Genomic DNA, 23,167 nt, shown 5'->3' with positions numbered 1-23,167 from the left:
TTTGGGGGATTAATGGCGTCTCTGCTCCTCCCCAAGGATCTCATCTTCCCATTTGTGTGATTGTATGGCATCTCTGAGATCAATGGGTGGGAATTCGCTTTACCTTAGGGTAACTAAAAAACCCGTTTCTTTTAAGTTTCCCCAAATAAATGAAGTGGGCTTCAAAGTGCCACCTTTAGAAACTGAAAACTGCCGCTCTCCGCCCGACAGCCGCGGCGCCGCCATCATGGACACGAGCCGTGTGCAGCCCATCAAGTTGGCCAGGGTCACCAAAGTGCTGGGCAGGACTGGCTCTCAGGGACAGTGCACGCAGGTGCATGTGGGATTTATGGACGACACCAGCCGCTCCGTTATCCCTAACGTGAAAGGCCCCATGCGCGAGGGCGACGTGCTCACTCTCTTAGAGTCCGAAAGAGAAGCTCGGAGGCCGCACTGAATTTCGGGCCGGGTCCTGGATGTCTGGGATGACAACTTGGCCCAAGGGGATGATCTGCAAAGTTGAATAAAGTGTTCGTATTGTATGTAAAAAAAAGAAAGAAAGAAAGAAAGAAAGAAAGAGATAAAGAAAGAAAGAAACTGAAAATTGCCAGCAGCGATTTAAGAAAACCCAAACATAATATATAACACAGACACACGTAAGTACATATATACGTAGTGTGTGTATATCATTCTTATTTTAGTTTGCTATAGGGCATGTGTGCTTGCCGGAAAGCAGGGGGGTAGATGAAAGCATGCACAGGAGGAATGATGACGCCGAAACCCCTTCTTGGGTTTTGGACATATGCGCACGTGCACCCAGCGTGTCTTCCAAGCTGCCACATCTGGGACACAAACTTTGCAGTCGGCCATGAGGGGTCCAGCTGCCTTAAACACCGCACCACCTGCTGGCTCATAATTTTACAAATATTTTTATTAATTTGCTATAGGCCATGCTGCTATCTCTTCTCTGATCTTGGGCACACGTGGCCACATGCCTGGTGTGTTTTCCAAGCTGTCAGGTCTGGGACTCGAACTGTGCAGTGGCTGACGTGGGATCTAGCACCTTCACCTCCACGTCACTTGCTGGCCCAAGAGATCATTTGTGTGTGTGTGTGTACTTTTTTCATGACGTATCCAAGACACCTTCTTTCTAAGTCACACAGGAAGCGGGTGGTGACTTGGTCACTCCATCCGTGGGTCCACAAGATAGTCAGTGTCCTCTGAGGAAGTTGCACGGCGCCCTCCCTTGGTGCTCACGAAGCCTTGCGTGTCTGCGTGTCTCTCTGTCTTGGCATTGCCCTACTTCTGGTTGACAGGTTGGAACTGAGGTGGTGTTCCAGGGTGGTCACTGTTTCGTCACACAGGAGTGGTGCCCCTCCCGGGGACCCTGAGACATGCCCAGTGGGGTGTCTAGAGCCCTTTTATGCCAGCTAGTTCCTTAGGCTCTTGACCTCGTCTGTCTTGGAGGCAGAGCCTGCTATGGCTTGGACGTGGTTTGTCTCGTAGAAAACTCATGCTGAAACCTGGTTCCCAGTGCAGCAAAGTTGAGGTGGGCCCTAACGCAGGCGTGTGGGTCACCCGATCCCTGCCCTCAAGGCTGGATTGGTGCTGTTCTCACTCTGCTGGTAGCAGGCTGCCATACGGGAGGCTGTGCCTTAAGTTCCGTCCCTTTCTCACACCCTGGTTCCCTCTCTCCATCATGTGTCAATCAGCGAGGCCTTCGCGAGAAGCTGCCCAGTCCCGGACTTCTCAGTCGGCAGCACCGTGAGCTAAATAAAACTTCTCTTCATCCATCACCGGTCCCTGAACATGGACTACAGGGCGTCTCTGAGACTTAGCTACTTCAGTGAGCATTTAGGATGAGCCTGTAACCAGGAACTATCCCAGGTGCTAAGCCTACTTCAGTATCTCTGTCCTTAGCTTCCCTTCTGATGCGGGCAGATAGGCAATATTTTTAAAAATACTAAAAGATTATATATATATTAGAAGGTGATGAATGCTGAGAACAAAAGAAGCAGGAGAGCAGTGACAGGAACAGGTGACAGGGAGTGGGAGGAGAAGCAGTCTGCATGTCATTAGTGTGTCCGGGATGGGCCTCACTGAGAAGGTGAGGTTCTAGCAAAGGGCTGAGCAACTGAGGAAGTGGCAGAGAGGTTATCTGAGAGGGCATCCAGGCAGAGGATCAACTAGAGCACTGGTTCTGTAGCAGGTGCAGCTGGGGCCCAGCCCAGATCTGCTCAGCAGAGGTGCACCCGGCCCCCTGCTGCAGGGCTGACTGTTAAAGGCTCACAGCTATGCCCTTCTCTGGAAGGGGGGCAATTCCTGATCCATGGGGGCCGGAAACAGTGCCCAGTCTTCTCGACTCAGAGTGGGACAATCTCTGTGATGCAATGGACGGTGCTCCCATGGGATCCGGCCAGGGCTAGCCTCCTCCCAGAAGAATTTTTATAAGAATCCCAGTCTTAGGCTCTGCTTCCAGGGAATCTAGCCCAAGCCAGCCTTAAGGCCAGACTGATGCTGGAACAGGCAAGGTGCTGCCTCGGGGCCGGAAATCAGGTTGTGCCACTCACCACTTTGATACAGAGACAAAAGGTGCGTGAACGAGGAGATAGATGTATTCAGGGAGGCCAGCACCGAGGAGCAGGTGGGAGTCATTCTCGTCTCTGCTGTACTGGACAGGATATAAACCTCACACAGAGGGAGAGGTACACCTGCAAACGAAGGGCAAGTTATTCATTGTCTTGGGGCAAAATGACAATGAGGCCAGGATGCCTGGTCGTTGTCACTGGGCAGGATCACAAGGAAACCCAATAGCTCGGGGACGGTGGGAGTTGCTGCTTGGAGTTGTTTCTGCTCTGGGCATGCAGGGTCCGTTCTCTGCAAGGGACTTAAAAATTACCAAGGCATCAGAAGGCAATGGAGTCAGTCAAGACAACTCTTAGGTACTGTTTAGAAGCAGTGAGGGTCTAAGTGTGGTTTTTCAGTGCTTGAGTTGATAAAATCTTCTCAGTCTGCTCACCTGGGAGAGAGCAGGTGGCATCTGGCCCCCTCCCGATTGCCAAAGCTCAGTACCTGTAAAGACTCGGCAAGATCATTGTTAATGTCCATTAGTAAAGTGCTAGGTTCAATCTATTGCGAGAGGTAAAAGGTTAGATTGTGCAAGACTTACTGCAAGTGAAAGTTCAAGATAGACTCTAAGACTAAGTATATGGGACGAGCAAATGGAATAGTGGTTACACTGTTGGACTCCCACATAGTCAGCCACGGTTCAAGTCCCAGACCTGGTAGCTTAAAACTCAGGCTGGGCGCATGTGTGTGCGTGCCCAAGATCCTGAGAAGAGAATGGAGGAGAGGGGATTGCGGTGTGGCTATCTCCTGAAGGGTGATTTCTGGCTTTCTGGTTTTCTGTCTCTTTCAGTCTCTCCAGCAAGCGTATATTTCCTATAGCAAAAATCTCTCACCAAAAAAAAAAAAAAAAAAGGAAAAGAAAAAGAAAAGGAAAGAAAGACTAAGTATAGTAGGGTCGTTCTGGTTCTCTTACAGCTTGGTTGCAAGAGCTGGCCTGGTATATCCCCGAAGCAGCAGGGCTAGAGCATCTCTGTCCAGGAGATGTGCACGTATGTGTAGCCCTGTGCATACAATTCTGCTGACCCACTATGGAACCGGATTCAGCAGGCACAGCTTCTCCTGGGACCCAGGTAAGGGCTGGTAACTGAACATGGTGATGTCTTGATCAACTTCCCATCTCTCCACAGAAGAGTAAAGGGTTGGAAGGGGACCTTCTCAGAAAGAACTTTCTGTCTTCAATAAAGAAAAGTTGCTCATTTGCCTTTCCAAAGCTGCTTTCCTGGGCTGTTGCTGAGTTCTTCTGCTGTTGACTGAATTACAGCCTGCCCTAACTTTGTATTTGGAGATAGGGATTTTGGAGGTAATTGAGTTTCAAGGCAGAGGACCAGCAATTGGCATAATGGCTATGTCACTGGACTCCCATGTAGTCGACCGTGGTTTGAGTCCTGGACCCAGTGGCTTAAACTCACGCTGGGCACGTGTACGTGCATGCCCAGGATCCTGAGAGGAGAATGGAGAAGGGATTGTGGCATGGCCATCCCCCCGGGGGGTGATTTCTCACTTTCTGTCTCTCTGTCTCACTCTCTCTGTCTGTCTGGGGAGTGCACACACCCTATAGCAAAAAACCTCTCAAAAAAAAAAAAAAGTAAATTTCAAGGCGGTCACAAGGGGTGGGGCCCTGATCCAACAGGATGGGTGGTCTTACAAGAGGAGGATGAGAAAGGAGGACAGACTCTCCCTGTCATGCCGGAATGCAGCAAGGAGGCAGCCATCTGCAAGCCAGGGAGAGAGCCAATGTCACCTTGATCTTGGTCCTCCAGCCCTCAGAGCTGTGAGAGGCAAATCTGTCCTTCATCCCACCCAGGCCACGGCATTTTGTTTTGAAACTACAAAAGTTGGGCCTCACAGGTGGCGTGGTGGTTAAGGGCTCTGGACTCTTCCATGGCTGACTGCAGTTCAAGTCCCAGTCCTGGTGGCTTGAAATTCACACCAAGTGCACATGCATGCATTCCCAAAATGCCAGGAGGAGGAGGGATTGCAGCATGGTCATCTCCCCTGGCGGGTGATTTCTCACTTTCCCCCTCATTGTTTCTCTCTGTCTCTTCAGTGAGTGTACGAGTTCTACGGCAAAAACCTTAAAAAACAAAAAACAACACAAGTCAGTTTTGAACATTTGTTAGTGAGGTTTCTGAAGGTCACTTTTCTGATCCAGCTGAGGAACATTCTGCGATGCCACTGCCCGGTACCACGGAAACCAGGATGTTCTGGGGCCATTGATGGAAGTCATGAGCCAGGGCCAACAGGTCCCAAGTTGCTTTTCTGTTATCACACCTCACCATCAGATGGGAGCATTGTAAAAGATCTGAAGACACACAGAGGGAGACTTTTCTTGGAATTTTAATCATTTCCTGTTATTCTACAAATACGGAGGTAGTCTCTTGTATAGAAAATTAATTCCAAGAGGTATTATTATTTTTTTTAACGTAAGTTGCTTAATCCACCTCCGCATATCCTGGCAACACTACCTCTCTTGACAAGGAGTTGAAAAGAATGGGCTCGGAATCCGTGACGCACTTGGTGGCTTGGTTCTTTACCTTTCTTGTATGACCTTTGTCAAGTGTCCTGCCTCCCTGAACCTTCACCTCTTCATCTATAAAAGACACATGGGGCCCACCTTTCAGAGCAGCAAGAGCAAAGCAGGGAGAACACGAGACTGTTTCCCCCGTGTGTGGTGGTAGTGGTGGTGGGGGTGCACGCACACACGTGCATGATGTTTTAGATGGGGTCTCTATATTACAATCCTGTTGTCTCAGCTTCCTGAGTAGCTGGGGCCGCAGGTGCATGCCATTGCTTCTGGCTTTCTAGGGTGGACCAGAAACTGAACCCTGGCCTTCCCTGAGGCCTCAGGCTGCCTAACAGCAGTGCCCAGCACATGCTATCTGGCCACATTGCCAGCACATCAAAGACATCCCTTGGACCAGTCCAAAGGCCTCTCTGAGCAATCCTTGAGATAGGGAACCTTTTGGGTTTGAGTGAATGTACTTTAGTCCTCACTGTACTGTCATGTCAAGTGGCCAACCCAAGAGACGTCCAGGAGCTGGAAGAACATTCCTTAATCTTGGATACATACCTGTGTCTGCTCACAGTGGGGAAATGGGCAGATACGAACAAGGAAGAGCACCTCTAGGAAAAATGGGCAGAGTAGCCACTTGGCATCACTGGGGAAGTTGTTTAAATGCATGTTTCCGGGTTCCACCCCATTGCTCCCAACATCAGCTACTGAATCAGGTCTTCTGTGGATAGCCCAAAATGTGCCTTTTAAAAACAGGGTTTTCAGGTGATTCTAATGTACCCCTAAGTTTGAGAAACTAAGGTCTAGTAACTGGAGTTTCTTTCTTTTTCAGTTTTGTTACAGGACATCTGTGCTCACCAGAAAGGCAGAGACAGAAAGAAAGGGAAAGTGAGAAGTAACCCTGCAGGGAGGATGGTGAGATTACAATTCCTTTTCCTCTGTTTTCTTGGGATTTCCAGCATGCACGCACACACGCCTGGCATGATTTTCAAGTTGCTTCTGCATCCAGGACTCAAACTACAGTCGGCCACGTGGGAGCCCAGCATCTTAACCACCATGCCACCTGCTGGCCCCATCAGTAGAGTTTTATAGTTGCTAGATTTATAGTCACTATAGTTTTTAAAATTATTTATTTAATTTTAATTATTATCATTATTTTTCAGAGAGAGAGACAGAGAGAGTGGGAGAATGAGAAAGCAAGCAGGCAGGTCCAGGACTTGAACCATGGTTGGCCATATGGGAGTCCAGCACCAGAATCACCATTCCACCTACTGGCCCAAGTCACTCTACATTTTGTGCTTAAGTTATAAGTAAGTTTTTGAAATAGGCAGCTTGGAACAGCTTGCAGTTAAGATGTATTCCATAACAATCAGTATTCATACGCTATTTACTGACAAAGAAATTTGGAAGCTTATTATAAATGATCTAAGATTAGTAATTATATTATGTAAAGTATTCCTCAAGTCACATATTATCACATTCTCTCTGTCCAATTAGGGTGACTTACGAGGAACAATTAGAAACCCTTTACACTGAGTCACTGAAAGTCGAGTAAGTGGAAGATTGGAGAAGACACCCAGCGGTAGTTAGAATCTGGGCATTATGAGATCTGATTTTTGTTTTGTGGTATGAGATTATGATGCCAAGATGCACGGGAAGTTAAATGGCAACAAAATATATCCTGCAATGAACGAAGACCAAAGATTCCTCTAAATTTAGCATTCTGACTTCATTAACAAATTTTATTCCAGCACATAGAACATGCTGTGAAAAAGAAATCACAGAATGACATAAAACAACCTCTCTGTCATCTGGGAGTCTATATTTAGTCATCTCTAAATGTTTCTGCACCACTGGGACTGTGGGGAAGGTTTTCATTTTCATTATGCAACATTATGAACCAGCACCGAAAATGTAAGACAGCTAGTTTTAATATTTTTTGTTAACACCATATTGTTGACTGGTACAATGCCAATGGCGAGAGAGAATGGGTGAAAACCTGCTGTCCATATGCTACAGGATGAATAATAACTTCATGAGTGGAAACAAGGAGATTGGGAGCCTTGAAAACCATGAGGTCTCTGAAATACAGCGCTTCAGGATGGCAGCCAGGAGGGCCAGGATATGTGCTAATGCTGGTGTGAGCCCTGCTCGTCTTACAGGGGCTGTTTTCAGGGGGTCTTCTAAATCCATATAGGACTCTGAAAGCCAACCATCCTGAGAAAGGTTTGCTTAAGAAGCTTCTGGGGGGTGGGGCAAGAGAAGCAGGTGGCATGAAGGTTAAGGTGCTGGATCCCACATGGCTGACTCTGAGTCTTGGACCTGGTAGCTTGAGAATCATGCCAGGTGCATGTGTGTGCATGCCTAAAATCCCAAGAAGAGAATGGAGAAGAAGGGATTGCTGTGTGGCCATCCCTGCTGGGGGGTAATTTTTCACTTTCTCCCACTCTCTCTCTTTCTGGCAAGTGTATGTGCCCTGGGGCAAAAAACAAAAACAAAACAAAACAAAAAATAAACCCTTGGACTTGGCTCCATAGCCTGGTGGTTAAAGGAACCAGACCCACATGGCCAAATGTGGTTCAAATCCTTGCCCCGGCAGCGTAAAAAACATGTCAGATGCCTGTGGATATGTGCCCCAAATCCCAACAAAGTAGAGAAATGGAGGAGAAGGGATTGTGGTTTACCCATGCTCCATGGGGGAGTGTTTTCTTCTTCTCCCTGTCTCTCTGTCTCTCTGTCTCTCTGGCAAGCACACACAACCTCTGGCAAAAAAAAAAAAAAAAAGAGAAGCATCTGGGCACATATAGTGAGAGCCATTATGTAGGAGACTTCAAAAAGTTGGCAAAAAATGCATATCATGAACAAATTATCCATGAATTTCAAAAATTTTTGCACCAAAATAAACTATAAAGTCAGACTTTAAGTCCACTTTCTCATGATTTTTTTTTTTTTTTTTTTAGATTTTTGCCATAGGGTTCATGCACTTGCTGGAGAGAGACAGAGAGAGAAAGAGAGAAATCACCCTCCAAAGAAGCCGGCCGGGCCGGCCACAATCCCTTCTCCATTCTCTTGGGATTTGGGGCACACACACACACACACACACACACACACACACACACACTCGTGCTTCTGCAGCCTTGGGGTCGGGGACTCTGTGGAGCTGGCCATGTGAGGTCCAGCTGCTTTAACCTCCATGCCACCTGCTGGCCCCTCCCGTGAACTTTTTGAGGTCTCCTTATATTCATGGTGAGTTTCACTTTTCATTTATCACCTCTAATCTTCCCAACGACTCCAAAGTATGTTTATTACTCTTCTTGCAAATGATGGACGGTCAGAGAGGGTTGCCTTAGGTAATTACTGGCGAAGTTGGGATTTGAACGACTGTTGCCTCACTTTATCTGGTCCCCCCACTTCATCTGGTCCCTGTGTTGCCTTCTTTGAGTATGAATCATGTGTCTAACTGTTACATGGTATTTCTCCAAATGACCCCCAGCACCAGAGGCATCTGAAATTCAGGTTCCACCCAGACCAACAGAACCGATGATCCCAGCAGGGCCCGGGACTCCGCATTTTGACACATTCCCACGTGACGTTTGTGCATAGCTGAGTGTGAGCACCAGTGTTCTGGAGGAATCCAGCTGCGTGACATAGAGTAGAAGCCTTCGCGCTTTCCCGAGTGTGCTGGAGAGAGCGGCCCCCGCATATCGAAAGCAAAACCTCCACACGTGTTTGCACCACATGCGCCGCAAAACACTGTACGCTCTTGCAGCGAACGTGAACTCCCAGCCGACTCCCACCTGGCGCTCAGTGTACTTCCAAGCCATCCTGTTTTGTGATCAGGTGGTATTTACTTGGGGAATCAAATCCTCGTATTAACAGAAGCAAAACATAATTAGAAAAATCTGTTAGAAAAACCATTCTGCTTTCCAAGCCAAATATAAATTACTTTGGGGTGAGTCTTGCCAGGAATTCCACTTTGTCTGTTCATGTAATTAAAAATGGCTGTCATGCCAACGGTTGTCACTGTCTATTTTTCTTAATAGCTAGGACATGTGGCTCCCCATCCCCTGCTCCTGGAGTAGGCATAGTTTGAAGGCTGCTGTCAGGAGACGCGCTTACTCGTTTTTGTAACAGGTTGTGCTGGTTTTTATCCATTCGTTCACTTTCCTTCCCATCCACTCTCTGCTCTTCTCATTGTGCTCTGGGTTCAAGGCTGACCCCTAAGGGTGGGTCCTGCCCAGGCTCCCTCGCCCTCTGCCTTCTGCTGGAATTTGACCAAGGGGAAGAACCAGCAGAGGATAACAGGGCAGAAGAGAGAGATCAAAGTTTACCCACCATTTTACTGTCTCCCCGTTGCTCTTCTAAGTTTCTTCCTTTGTAATTGCCAGAGGGAACGGCGTTCACCAGAGACAGAGCAAGAAAGCACCCTCCGATGGGGCCTGGTCATTGCTGCCCCTTCTACATTTCTCCATCCTTTGGGGAACTGGGGCAGCACACACATGTGCCTGGTGTGTTTTCAAGCCACCAAGGCTAGAACGTGACCTGTGGTGGGCCATGTGGGGTCCAGTACGTTAGTCACCTGGCTATGGGGCTGGCCCTGTTGGTTTCTTTTATGGCTGCAGCTTCCGGCAGGGGCTGGTCCTCCTAGGTGTTGGCTCTCACTTCTTGGGTAAGACCATGCCCACCGCCTTCAGGTCTAAGGGGGAGATGGCTCCTTGCTGCTGCTAGCCCCCGGATGCTTCTGTATCTCTTGCTGGTTCTCTGCCTGTGCCTCTGTAGTCTCTTCATTAAGGTCTCTCTCTCTCTCTTTTGTATTTGCTACAGGGCATATGTACTTGCTGGAGAGAGACAGAGAGAGAAGGAAAGTAAGAGAGCACCTCCTATGGGCTCAGTCACTCCACAGTCCTTTGTCCTCCATTTTTCTGTTAGAGAACCTCAGAAACGCCATGCTCCTAGAACAGCGTAGAGCTATGAACCCTGCGTGAATGAGTGAGTGCATGCTCAGGGAATGTGGCCTTCCTGCTTGCAAACAACAGGGGGACATTAGGAGGGTGTGCCATCTGAGAAATGTGTTTTCCGAATTCCAAGATGTTCTGTCCAGCCTCTGGTGTCATTTAGCAATACCTTCTCGAATCAATACCACAACCAAACTGTTCCAGGAAATACCCTTATTTTTCTGATTCTCTAAAAAACAAGTTTTTTTTCTTTTTATAAAAATAACTTTCCTTCCTGCTTTGCCCTAATAAATACAGAGGACAAGCAAGGCTTAGCGGGCGCGAACCTGGTATGGCCTCTCCCCCTCCCTCCTGAGTCAGATCTCGGCATCTCTAGTAGTTCTGTGCATTTCAGGTGACTCTCTGCAGAGAGGAGTCACGTTTCTCCTTTTGGGATTTGGGCACACATGCACACATAGCTGGTGTGTTTTTCAAGCCCGGGGTCCAGGACTCAAACTGCATCTGCCATGTGGGATGCAGACACCTTCACCACCACACCACCAGCTGGCCCGAGAACTCTCTTAACTGTGTGCTGTTTCCTACATATTCAGGTGTGTCTTGTAAATTTGTGGTTGTGTTCATGCAAATATGTCTTCTAGTCTGTCCAAATTACTGGGCTAATTGGCAAATATAATTCCTAAGTTAAGTAGTTTTATTTTCAAATGTACAATAGAAATATGTATATGTGTGTGCACGCACACGGATGGAAAATATTAAAGAGAACAACCAATCCCCTCCCACCTTCCTAAAGAGGAAAGTCTTCGTTGGTTCAATTGAGGGAACCGGTAGAGATGGACCATGGAGCGAGGGAAGAATTCTACTCTACCAACAGTCTAGGGACCAACAAATGGCACAATGGTTACAATCGCTGGACTCCCACATAGTCGACCGCAGTTCGAGTTCTGGACTGGGCAGCTTAAAACTCATGCCAGGCTCATGCGCATGTGGGCCCAAAATCCCACAAGGAAAATGGAGGAGAAGAGACTGCGATGTGGCCATCTCCCCAGGGTGTGTGTGTGTGTGTGATTTCTCACTTTCTGTCTCTCTGGTCCGTGCACATGTCCTATAGAAAAAAATCTCTCTCAAAAAAAAAAGTCTAAATTTAAATTTATAAAACAGGAATTGCATGAGCTAGGACAGAAAAAGAAAAATGAGGGGGCATGGATGGAGGAGAGTGGACCTGCAGTTCTTTGGGAGAAAAATGGGCAGAGGATTTTAAAGAAGCCTGAGGATTATGCAGTAAGATTTTCCTCTCGCTACTGCCCATCAAGAACACTTTCAGTTATGACCAACATATCTCTTCAAGATTGAGGGGTTGTGTTTTTGTTTGTTTTCTTGTTTTGTTTTTAGATCTTTGCTTTAGGGCATGCATACTCAATGGAGAGAGACAGAGAGAGGGAAAGTGAGAAATCACCCCACCAGGGTTGATGGCCATACCAAAATCTCTTCTCTTCATGGGATTTTGGGCATGCCTGCACACTTGTCCAGCATATTTTTCAGGCTGCCTGGTCTTGGACTTGAACTGTGGAGTTAGCTATGTGAGATCTCGTGCCTTAACCACCATACCACCTGCTGGCCCCACCACCTGGTCTTCTTTATCACTCCCTCTCCCCACTGGCCCTCAGGACCAGCCACTGTGTTCTGAGAAAGCTGGAGAGCCACACGGGAAAACCACAGGTAGAAGCTCTTACCACCACCCAGCCTGACTGAGGTCCCCGTTCAGCAAGTGTCATTGCCAACCTCCTGAATGAATGAGCCTTCGGATGGCTCCAGCCTCCAGCCCTCCAGCACACCCAGCAACTCTGTCTCAACAAGACTTGCCCAAGTTGCAGACTTTTGAGCCAAATATGCATTTTTTCAAGCCACTGAGTTTTGGGGCAGTTCATGATGCAGAGAGAGGTGATTGGCATCAAGCTTTCACAATCAGACTTGGCTTTCTCTGGCTGGTCTTTCTGTAGCCCTGTGTTTATCGGTAACAAGATGATTTGGAGCCCATTTTCCACCCTCTTAGTAGTCTTCAGAAAAATCCTTCTTAGGGAGAGTTATATACAAGGGGGTCTTCAAAAAAGTCACAGAAGATGTATATTATGAAAAAATAAGCATGGATTTCAATATTTTTTGTTTTCACTTTATTTTGCACCAAAATAAACTCCTATTTTGATTCCATCATTCCACGATGTTTTGAAGTCCCCTTGTAAGTAGTATGATGACAAGCGCTATGTGCCTAGCGCGTAGGAGGTGCTTCATAAATATATATTTTGAGTGAAGCCATTGGGGGTGAAGTATGCTCCCGAGCGCACTTCAATAGCAATTGAGGGGGGGTTGGGATGCCTCTAAGGCTCTTGTTTGACTCAGAGCCTGAATAAATGGATGATGAAAGTTTGGGTCTGAGCTCATTGGTTCTATTTACTAGAGAAGGGAGGTAGGAGATGGGAGGATGTTCTATCTATGGGTAGAAGCAGGGTAAATGGACTTAAAAACTGGTATTAGGATTTTTTGGGTGAAGAAAACCGTCTTTTTGTAGCAGAACATCTTTTTTTTTTTTTTTTTTGGAGAGGCTATTATGGTGGGGACCAAGCTTTCAGAACATGAATCCCTGAGGAAAACCATGATCTAAGCCATAGATGCCCAGTTAAATGTGGATTTTAGATACATAATTTTTTACTCTAAGTATATTCCCAAATAGCATAAGAATATCTTGTATATACTTAAAAAATTATCTGAAATTCAAATTTGATTGGACATCCTGGATTTTCTGGCAACCCTGCCCTGTTCCATTGACCTGAGGATCCAGGTAAAGACCCCACCTCCCGGTGTTGGAGGACTACCACGCTCCACAGCCGGAATGAGGCACTGCCACTTTGACTCCACACATACAAGCCTGTGACAAGCAGAGGGCAGTGACAGTAAAGAACTCCAACTGCAGTCCGGATTGTAAGATCTGACTTTACATCACAGAGAACCAGCAGAAGCTGAGAGAGTACGTGTTTTTAGAGTAGAATTTTAAACATAGGTGAAAACCTTAAGAAGTAAATAATACTTGTCAAAGTTTAATTTGTAAGCTAAAGTTACTGGGTTGTCAGAAAAGTCATGACGCGTTTTTTTTTTTCCTATGCGAAAATGTGTCAGGACTTTTCCGACAGCCCAATAGTTACTAATTAGCTGTGTGGCCTCAGACACTCTATGTAGCGTCTCGGGAGACAGAATTTGCCATTTGAATTGGCTGAAGAAGTGAAGTCCATATCCTCAGGGGAACATGATGGGATTCCGAGACCATCGGAGTCTTTCACAATGTCTGGGGTATGATCCAAAATTGATTTACATAAAAAGAACCCACAGGGAACCAGCAGTTAGCGTAATGGCTATGTCGCTGGACTCCCACATAGTCGACCGCGGTTCGTGTCCCGGACCCGGTGGCTTAAAACTCACGCCAGGCGCGTGTGCGTGCGTGCCCAAGATCCCGAGAGGAGAATGGAGGAGAAGGGATTGCGGCATGACCATCCCCCCTGGGGGGTGATTTCTCGCTTTCTGTCTCTATGTCTCTCTCTGTCTCTCTGGCGAGCGCACGCGCCCTATAGCGAAAACCTCTCCAAAAAAAAAGAATAAAAAGAACCCTCAGAGCCCAGCCACGGTAGCTGCCAAGACCTTGTGCAGGACAGGCTGGGACCACATGGAAGGCCCAGGTTTGATTCCCCATCCAACCTAAAGACTGGGCCTGGTGACGCCGGCCTGCAATTGCAGCGACTCCGGGAGGAGGCAGGAGGATCTTAAGCTCAAGGCTGTCCTGGGTCACATAGCGAGACCTTGTCTCAAAGAGCTGGGTATGGTGGCACCCCTGCGGTCTCAGCTAATCAGGAGGCCAAGGCAGAAGCATAGCAAGACTGCAAGACCCTGTCTAAAAACACTACTACCACCCCCCCACACACACTCACCCCCACACACCAGCCACCACCAAATCCACAAAACATGACCTGTCTAGGTAGTTACTTTTGGGTATCATCTTGATTGGACCCTAGAAACCTGACAGAGCATTATCCGAGTATGTCTGTGGGGGGCTTCCAGTGGAAATCCACCTGAGATCTGAGTAAACAAGGGCGGGAAGATCCACTCTCAGCGTAGGTGGACACCATCCAGTCAACAAGGGGCCAGTGACAGCAAGTCCAGAAGATGGACAGGTGCCCTCTCAGATGCCTTCTGTGGCCTGGGACATCGGCACTCAGGGCTCTCCTGCCTCGGACTCCACCACTCCCACTGCAGCCCTGCAGGTCCCCAGGCGCTCAGCTCTGGACCGTGAGTTGCATCAGTAGCGTCCTGCTCTGAGGGTTTGGACTGAGCTGGACCACCAGCACCCAGGCTCTCCAGCTTGCAGACGGCCTGCTGTGGGACTGCTCGGCCACCATAATCTCATGAGCAGTTCTTCTAACGAGTCTCCTCTTAGATCTCTCCACAGGTCCTGCTGGTTTGTCTCCATAGTGAACCCCGACTAATATATCCAAAGAACGCACCAGCCCCAGATGGAGCGTCACCTGGTGTGAGAAGCCCTGCTCTGTGGGCAGCCTGTTCTGCTCTAGCTGTAGAAAGGTTTGCTCCTCCAGGGGTCAGCCTGCCCAATGGTACCAGGCCTGCCCTTGCCTCATTCCTGTCTATCCCGCTCTGGACAAGATGCCTAGGACCAGGGGACAGAGGGCGGGATGCTGATGCTGACGCTGATGGAGCCTGCTGGCACTCCTCCGTGAGTGCGGGAGCTGGGTGGCGCCACGCCCTTCCTTGCGGGCATAGGGCCTTGGCTCCATGTCATAGGTGTCATGGTGTGGTCCCCAGGATGACCTGGTCAGAGCCACAAGACTCCTCAGAACTGGAGTCAGGATCTGGCTGGAACCACAGCCGAAGGGGTCACTGGGAAAGGGCTGATAAGCAGCCAAAGCTCCTGTAGCCTTCGTAGGCGTTGAGCTGCAGTGGGATGAGGGGAAATGAGTGTTTTGTGACAGCGGCGTGTGGATGGCACTGACTCAGGGAGGGTTTATGCGCAGCCAGGGCTGTTGGTCACTGTCAGCCTTTTGATCATGCCAGGACCCGGGGGTGGAGGCCATTATGATTATCTCCTCCTCACAGATGTGGGCACCGAGGCGGGGAGAGGCTGAGCACTCAGCCAGGCAGTGGGAGGGCTGGGAGCTGCGCCTGCGCCGTCTGGCCTGAGTCCAGGGTCCTTACCCTGTGCTCACGGTCATGCCGAGGCCATGCACGCAGTCCCAGGTGCTGTCCAGCTCACCCTGCAGGACTGTGTCCCATGGGCCTTGGGTAGGCCTCTGTACTTGCCCCTTCTCGCAGCGGGGGGTACTGTCACAGGTCCTTCCCAGTGCGGTTCCTGGCACATTTCTGGCACATGTGGACAGCCCAGCTCGAGTCTGTGCTCCTAACCACTGCCTAAACTGAGTGCTTTTGAAAATACTGGAAGCAAGATAAACCATTTCTGGGGTGATGCTCTAAATAAGGTATGAGAATTCAATTTATACCCTAGGCACTAAAACAGGATTCTGGGGCTGCAGAGGATGCCTCTCCACCTGCACCTCCGCCCTCCTTCCCTTCCAGGGCTGCAGGTCAGCATCACTGCCCTGCCTCTTGGTAACGCAGGCCCCCCGCCCCCCTCAGTATCTGTCCTCTCAGCCAGTCCGCAGGCTTGGGACGAGGGGGAGGCAAGTCAGGCTTGGAGTGGGGCGTTTTAATTTCAGGCGGTGCAGGCAGACACTACAGTCTATCCCTAGCCTCGGTCAGCCGCGGATTATGGGTGAGGCCTGCCTGGCACACTCAAGAGATCTCTGGACTTGAACTGAGAACCTTCCCAGGTGGAGTTGCCTTGCACAGCGTTGCGTTCCACCGCTGCACCACTGTCTGGCCCTTGCCTTGTTTTGACCTTTCCAAACGTATGATAGGCATGTTCTGGGCTGCTTGAATCCCAAAGGCTCCCGATTCCGGCAGAGTGAGGCAGGGCTTGGGCAGGAGAGGAGATAGCCCCGACAGAGGGAGGGGCACTGGTGTGGGAGCCAAGTCTCTCAGGGGCCTGGCCGGGCAGGACAGCCGGGGGTCCTGGAGATGCTCTCTGGAGCCTGCTTCTGTCAATGCAGCCGAACGGCAATGCCCCTGACACTGCTCGTGGGGGATGGCTGGCGCCACTCAAGGAGTCCCTGAAGGCCCCAAGGTCTGCTCCTACTGGCTCAGTAATCTAAGCCGCTGTGGTCTGTGTGGCTAAAGGGTCAGCTAACACCCCTGGCCTCAACAACTAGCCCCTGGCCTCAACAACTAGCCCCTGGCCTCAACAACTAGCCCCGGGCTTCAGTTAGTCCCTCCTCAGCCTCAACCGGCCCACCTGACTTCAACTGGCCTGGCTTCATTGTTTCCCTCTGGCTACAGCTAGTCCTTGAAGGCCTCAGCTCCCCCTTGGACTTCCCTGCTCGCCTGTGTTCGAGCTCTCACCTTCGCTTCCCTCCGGGGCATTTCCACGGTCCCTGGAGGCCCAGCTCAGGCGCCGCCCTCACGGCCACTCCTGAGCCAGCTCCTCTCTGTGTGCCCTCGCAGGTGGTGTCCATGGAGCCCTCCCAGGCCGCCTGGTCTTCCAGAGGGCAGGGACGTGTTCAGTACACCCCACAGCAGGCCAGGCCCCGAGGAGGCACGGCTCACTGAGTCCTCCCGAGCACAGGTGCAGGAGGCATTGGCCCCCATTTTACAGACGAGGAGATGGAAAGCCGAGTAACCTGTGCAAGATCACACGTTTAGAAAAGACAAGACAAGATACTGAATCCCCACTGTGTGTGATCCCACAGGCCGGGACCCCCCACCCCACGGTCTCCCCTAGTAAAGGGCTGAGTGAAGGAAGGAGACCCCCCAGGGAAGCCCGGTGTGCTGCGAGCTGAGACACGGCCAACGGGCGCGGATCAGCCACCCACTGCCAAAGTCCGTCTCCGGTACCAAGGGCCTGGACCCCACCCGCCAGGGCTGTTCCCTGTGGGCGCCACTTCTCAGAGTGTGATCACGGGGTGGGGGCTGTGCGGGAGACCAGCCATTTGTGTTCTCAAGGGTCCTGCTGGAGTGAAGGCTGGGAGCGGGGCTTGCTGCCTTGGAGCGAGCTCCTGGGACTTCTGGGAGCTGGGTCTCCATGGAAATCAGCTTGCCAAGAGAAAAGATCTATTTTAAGGACACGCGAAGACAAGAACCTGGGAGGCTGGGGTTGGGGAAGGTAGCCGAGGGAGGGAGCATCCTCTGAATGACTCATGCACTTCCCTCCTCTGGGGTGGAAAAAAGGGCCATGAAAAAGAGTGAAACCCAGGAGGAAAGAGGAGCCAACCGGCTGCCCTGTCCCTGTCCCTGTCCCCTTCCCCCAGGTGGCCCTCCTGGGTCCAGACTGCCTGTTCAGATGACAGCACTTTCCCGCTGGCATGGAGCCTGGTGCCTCGAACAGCTTTCGTGAGGCCATGCAGAAGGCGGCTTCTGAAAGGAAGCAGACACGCAGCAGCTCTGCAAGCCCAAGGGGCGGCAGTCCTGCCTGGGAGCTGGGCCCTCTTGTGAGGAAAGCCCCCAAACCGCTCTGCCTTCCAGGCTGTGGCCCTGGGGGAGAAAGTGGGGGATCCCTTAGGTGATAAAGAGGTGGGCCTGTCTGTCCCTCTCCCTTGCCACAGGAGGGGGCGTGGGCGTTTGGGAGACCTGGGGCTGTTAGGAGAGATGGGACGGCCCTCAGACCTGGTGCCAGGCGGCCCCCACCCATGAGGAAGGGTTGTCAGGGTTGGAGACAGCGTTTCCAGCCCAGGGCTGTCATGAGCAGCAGGCCGACCCTCCACACCAGCCTCACACTGACTGCGTGGACCACAGGCGAGGAGGGCAAGGGCACTGTGTTTGCTCAGGAGACTAGAACTCGGAGCAAACCCTGCTGGGAGTGTAAGTGGTGGTTATACCACTCCAAGTGGTGTCCCTGAAGGCAGCGGGCACTCTGTCCTGGCAGTGGCAGGGTCCCCCGGGGACATCAGCATCAGTGCCCTGGGCCTCCACTCTGGGTGGTAGCCTATGGGATATCTGGGCACCTCCGACTGTCCCTCTGGCCCCTGGTCTACTGAGTCAGAAGGCTGAAGCCAGGGACTTGAGCCAGTTCTGCACAGGGACCAGGAAGTGAGCCTTCAGGGCAAAGACACCCGGCCTGAGCAGCGAGTGGGCCCTCAGTGCCCCTCCATTCTGCACATGCCACTGTGAACAGTGCCCTGTGGCTGCCAAGGACACCCCTCCCCAAAGCCCTGCCTGGAGCCCAGGGCTGTTTCTGTGAGCAGGACAGCCTGAGTGGCCCGAGATCCCTGGTGGGGCAGTGGGGCCCCAGCATCCTGGAAGCGGGGCCGAGTGGCACCCCTGCTGGGCCTCTGGCTGGGGACTGCTCCCTGGTGGGGGGTGGCATCCTGTGTTTGTCGTCTGGAGCTCAAGAAGCACTGGTACAGCTGGGAGGCACTCACAGGCTGAGCACAGTAGACGTGAGGGGATGCCTGGGAAGTTGGGGGGCTGCAGGGTGCCTGGGGTCCCAGGGAGATGGATGTTTGGAGGGAGGGACAGCTTCCCATTTCTGATTCAGGACCAGTGTCACACTGGCTCCACGGTGTCCCATCTGGTCTGGGCAATGTGCTGAATGTCAGGGAAATGTGACAGGCAGGAGCCGAGTGAGGAAGGCACAGTTTATTGGCCCCCCCAGACTGACACGCGAAGGAGTGCGGGGCGCGTCCCCCCCACACTGCACTTTCACTCACTTCTGCATTTGGTTTCCTACGTGAATTCTGTTATGGCAAAAAGCAACCTAAGAAAAGACATCCCCTTGTAACCAAGGAAGCAGGGCTGGCAGCTGCGGAGCTCGAAAGGAAAGGCCACCTCATTTTGGAGGCCGAGACGGAGCCCCACCCCTGGCAGCCAGCCTGGAGGTTCAGCTTTGGAAGCAACAGCGGACTCTCCTGTTAGTACAGTGGCTGGGCGTTGGGGGCGCGGCCCAACCCCTGGCCTGGCAGTGGAAAGGTGCAGGGTACCCGCCACGGGCACCTCTAGCCCAGGCGGAGGCAGGACTCAATTTCCCTGCTCCTGAATAAACGCCTGGGGGATGCCAGGTAGATCTGCCTCTGAGCCTACACCGGAACCCCTGGGCTTTAGCTAAAGCAACTTGTATGACCAAGCTAGACAGGGTCAGGCTCCTTGTACCTTGGGTTAGCCACACAGACCCTCAGCTCCCGAAGGCCAGGCCCTCCTGGAGGGCCCTTCTTAATGCTTTGTCCACACCCTTCCAGACACACACGGTTTCGAACTGGCGGGTTTGGGCACGTGGTTCTAGTGGGCTGGAGACTCAGATCTTCAGGTCATCCCGCCGTAATGTTTAGAAAGGATGTGGCACGGCGCCTGGCACGCAGTGCGTGCTCCACCCGCGCAATCGTTCTTATTATTAATATTATTATTATTATTCGTATCTCCACCTTAAATGGTGCTTCAGGTCCTTTCTTTAAAATGGCAGCCTGTGCCAGGCTCTGGGGTCCCGAGTACCGACATCAAGCTGGGGACCCAGGACGGCCATCATCTGGTCACGCTATCCTCCCAACCTCGGCACTTGGTGCCAAGTCCCGCAGCCTGCACACTCCTGGGCCACACAGAAGTGAGGCTCTTTCCTGAAAAATGCGAAGTCTTGCGTGGGAAGTGAGGTAGGAGGAGCCAGCAGGAGGTGCCACGACAGGGTCCGCGTGGCTTCACGCTGCTTCACTGGGTTCCCAACGGGCCGGCAGCTCACCACGGGCTTCACTGCGGGACAAGAACAGGAGGGCTGTCAGGCGCCATTCCCGTCAGGTCTCACTCAGAGTGGCCCCAGTGTCCCTGCAGGCTGCAGGCCAGGGCAGGCTGCCTTTGACATGCGCTGAACAAGCCAGTACACTGTCCTCAGTGCTTCGAATACATTGTAGCACACAGACGTGTGTCGTATGTAATAGAGCGTGTGCATACCACATGTGTAAGGCATGATACAATTGCACTATGTCATTCAAATGATTACACACAGAAATATTTCCTAACAGTATACGGTATAGTTTCATTCTCTCTATGAATCCATGAGATGGAACCGTAATAGCCCCTTTTACAGATGAGTAAACTACGGCTCAAGGCACGAAGCCAGGGAACAGGAGGGCTGGGAGTCAAACCCCACTAGTCCGGCTCCTGCATCTGCTCTTACTCACCACTAGCTCTGCTCAGAGACTTATTTTACAGGGGGCAGGGGGTAGTCCTGGGAAATTGTAAGTGTGATTATTACCGATGATAATGAAATATAAATGACTGAGGTTATTCCTTTGGGGGCTATTCCTCTGGGCCTGGCAAAGGCTGAGTTTAGCCACAGACCCTCCTTGATCTCTTTCAACAATCGTCCCCATAGAGGCAAGGATTTGGGGACAGACAGGCCTGGGTTCAAGTCCTGACCCTAATCCTTGCTCTGGAGCAGTTCTCAGGGTGATCACATGCACACACACACCAACACACATGTGTGCATGTGCACACACACAAGCCCACATACCTGCATGGCAGCCCTGCCGATGGGCCCCTCCTCTGGCCGGTGCTTGCCGTGGTGGGGCAGCTCTGTGTTCTCGCGATAGTCACGGCCTTTGGAGTGCTGCAGGTGCAGCACAGCGGGACTCTTGATGGGCAGGGGCGGCCGCGGGGCCGGGGTGGGCGTGGTCTGCTGGCTCATTTCCGACCTGGAAGGCTTGATGGGCCTCTTGGTGGGCACTGGGGCTTGTGCGCCAGCAGGGGCCTTGGCCTTGCCTTGGCTCTTGTCCCCGCCGGCTGCCCTGCCTTCGGCGGGGGACGAGCAGGTGAAGGAGCGCAGCCGGGGCGTGGGGCTAAGGAAGGCTGCTGGGCCCTGCTTGCCGGTTCCCTTGCTGCCCTCGGCCTCCTGGGCTTTGGTGAGCAAGATGCTGGGTGACGAGATGCCCGGGTCTGGGCAGGGCGGGGGGTCCTTCCGCACCATTTTGGGGGACTCCTGCTCTTTCCTGGGGATGAGCTTGGGGAAGGAGCTCACAGACCCATACAGCGGGTTCTCAAACATCTCCGGCGTGGTCAGCTGCAGGTCCTCCGGGGGCGAGGTTTCCGCCGCCTTCCCCGGGTCACCGGGCCTAGCGCGAGGGGACAGGAGGAACAAGAAGGAAACGGCAGGGTCAGAAGAGAACACGGTGGAGGGGCTGCTGCAGGGTCCCACTTTCTTCTGGGGTGAGAAAAAGGCTGGGAACCAGACCGAGGTTTGGGCCGTGGGCCTGGGGGAGGGCCGAATGTCACTGAATTGCTCCCTGGGAAGTGGCTAGTCCTGTGGGATGTCAATTTCACCTAGATTAAAAACATTCAATAGAAGATGGGCTGGTCCCTGGTCCCACGTGGCCGGCCGCGCCATTCAAGTCCCAGACCTGGCGGCTTGAAAAACACGCCGGGCACATGTATGTGCATGCCCCAAATTGGAAGAGGAGAATGGCGGAGACGGGTTGCAGTGTGACCATCCCCCGGGGGATGATTCCTCTCCTTCCCTCTCTCTCTGTTTCCAATGAGCACAATGCCCTATGGCAAAGACAAAACCAAAACCAACCAAACAAAAGACCCCAAACAGATGGAGGGCTAGCCGCCGGCGTGGTGGTGGGCGGAGCTGGTTCCTACGTGGCTATGTGGCTTGAGTCCTGGACTCAGCACTTGAAAACTACGCCTGGTGTGTGTGCATGTGCGCCCAGAACCCCCGCAGAGCAGAGGAGAAGATACGGCGTGGGCACCCCTGGGGGCGCTTCCTCTCTCCTTGCTCATACCCAGTGAGCACACACACCCTAGAGTGAGTCGGAAGGAAAAGAAGAAGAGGGAGGAGGAGACAGCCTGGAGTGACCCCTACGTCGTCCTCGCGGGCAGACTCCATTCTGGCTTTGGGCTTTTCCACCACCGAGTGTTCACACCAGCGCGTGAGCGAGAGGGGCTTCGCTTTGCAGGAGGAACGGAAGCACGAAGAACACAGCACCCCCGTATCAAGGTCCCCACCCTCATCCACAGCCTCTCCCCACGGCTGCCGACAGACGCCTCCCCTCTGGCTTCTTCCGCTGTCTCCAGCAGGTCTGCCCTGCCTCTCCCTCGCAGGGCTGCTTGGGGGACAGAAGCCTTGCAGGCAACGAGACCCTCCTCAGTGGCCCTTCGCGCTAAGTGAGGGTCTCAGCCCCATTGACCAAGCACATAGGATAGTGCCTGTGTGTGACACTGCCCGTGTGTAACGCCACCCATGTGTGACGCTGCCCGTGTGTGACGCTCCCCGTGTGACACTTGTGACGCTGCACATGTGTGACACTACCCGTGTGTGACACTACCCGTGTGTGACACTGTGTGACGCTCCCGTGTATGACGCTGCCCGTGTGTGACGCCGCCCGTGTGATGCTGCCTGTATGTGACACTGAGTGATGCTGCATGTGTGACACTGCCCGTGTGTGACGCTGCCCATGTGTGACATGCTGCCCGTGTGTGATGCTACCTGTGTGTGACACTGCCCATGTGTGATGTTGACCATGTGATACTGCCCATGTGACACTATCTGTGTCATCTGCCCGTGTGCAATGCTGCTCATGCGTGTTGCTGCTCATGCGTGACTGCCCGTGTGTCACTGCCCGTGTGTGACTCTGCACGTGTGATGCTACCTGTGTGATGCAGCCCGTGTGTGACACTGTCCGTGTGTGGTGCTGCCCCAGGCACAGCAAACAGCCAGGGACCAGAGAACACGCGCTGTGCTCCGGGGCCGACACCCACTAACAGGCCGTCCTCCCTGCTGTCAGGGTGGCCCTCCCTCCCGAGTCAGCGGGAAGAATGAATGGGGGTCGTGGTGGAATCAGGACATCTGGCCCGAAGCACGCCGGGACGTGAAGACCAGGAGGGTGGAGGGCGGGCCTGTCTGCTCTGGGCAGGGAGAACCAGGCTGTGACCCAGAGCGGGCAGAGCTACCTTGCTGGTCGGTTTTCTAATTTATCGCGGCCTTTGCTGAGGTGACTTCCTGCTG

The 23,167-nt window shown here is 52.2% G+C and overlaps 1 protein-coding gene and 1 pseudogene across 1 annotated transcript in view; one reads left to right on the top strand and one right to left on the bottom strand.

The window, feature by feature from the left end:
* Positions 1-215: 215 nt before the first annotated feature.
* On the top strand, positions 216-436 carry LOC102487455 (40S ribosomal protein S28 pseudogene; annotated as a pseudogene).
* An 18,365-nt stretch (positions 437-18,801) lies between these two features.
* INPP5D (inositol polyphosphate-5-phosphatase D) overlaps positions 18,802-23,167 on the bottom strand; it is a 151,916-nt gene continuing 147,550 nt past the window's right edge. The window contains exons 27-28 of the mRNA XM_027769352.1: positions 20,675-21,272; positions 18,802-19,914 (exon numbers count right to left, since the gene is read on the bottom strand). Of these exons, the coding sequence (XP_027625153.1) occupies positions 19,912-19,914; positions 20,675-21,272 (601 nt within the window). The 3' untranslated portion in view covers positions 18,802-19,911. The remainder of the gene's footprint in view (positions 19,915-20,674; positions 21,273-23,167) is intronic.

The sequence above is a fragment of the Tupaia chinensis genome, unplaced genomic scaffold (assembly GCF_000334495.1).
Source record: "Tupaia chinensis unplaced genomic scaffold, TupChi_1.0 Scaffold149383_1, whole genome shotgun sequence".
Lineage (NCBI taxonomy): Eukaryota > Metazoa > Chordata > Mammalia > Scandentia > Tupaiidae > Tupaia > Tupaia belangeri.
Note: the sequence above shows the minus strand (reverse complement) of the source record. Positions and strands in the feature narration are given on the sequence as shown.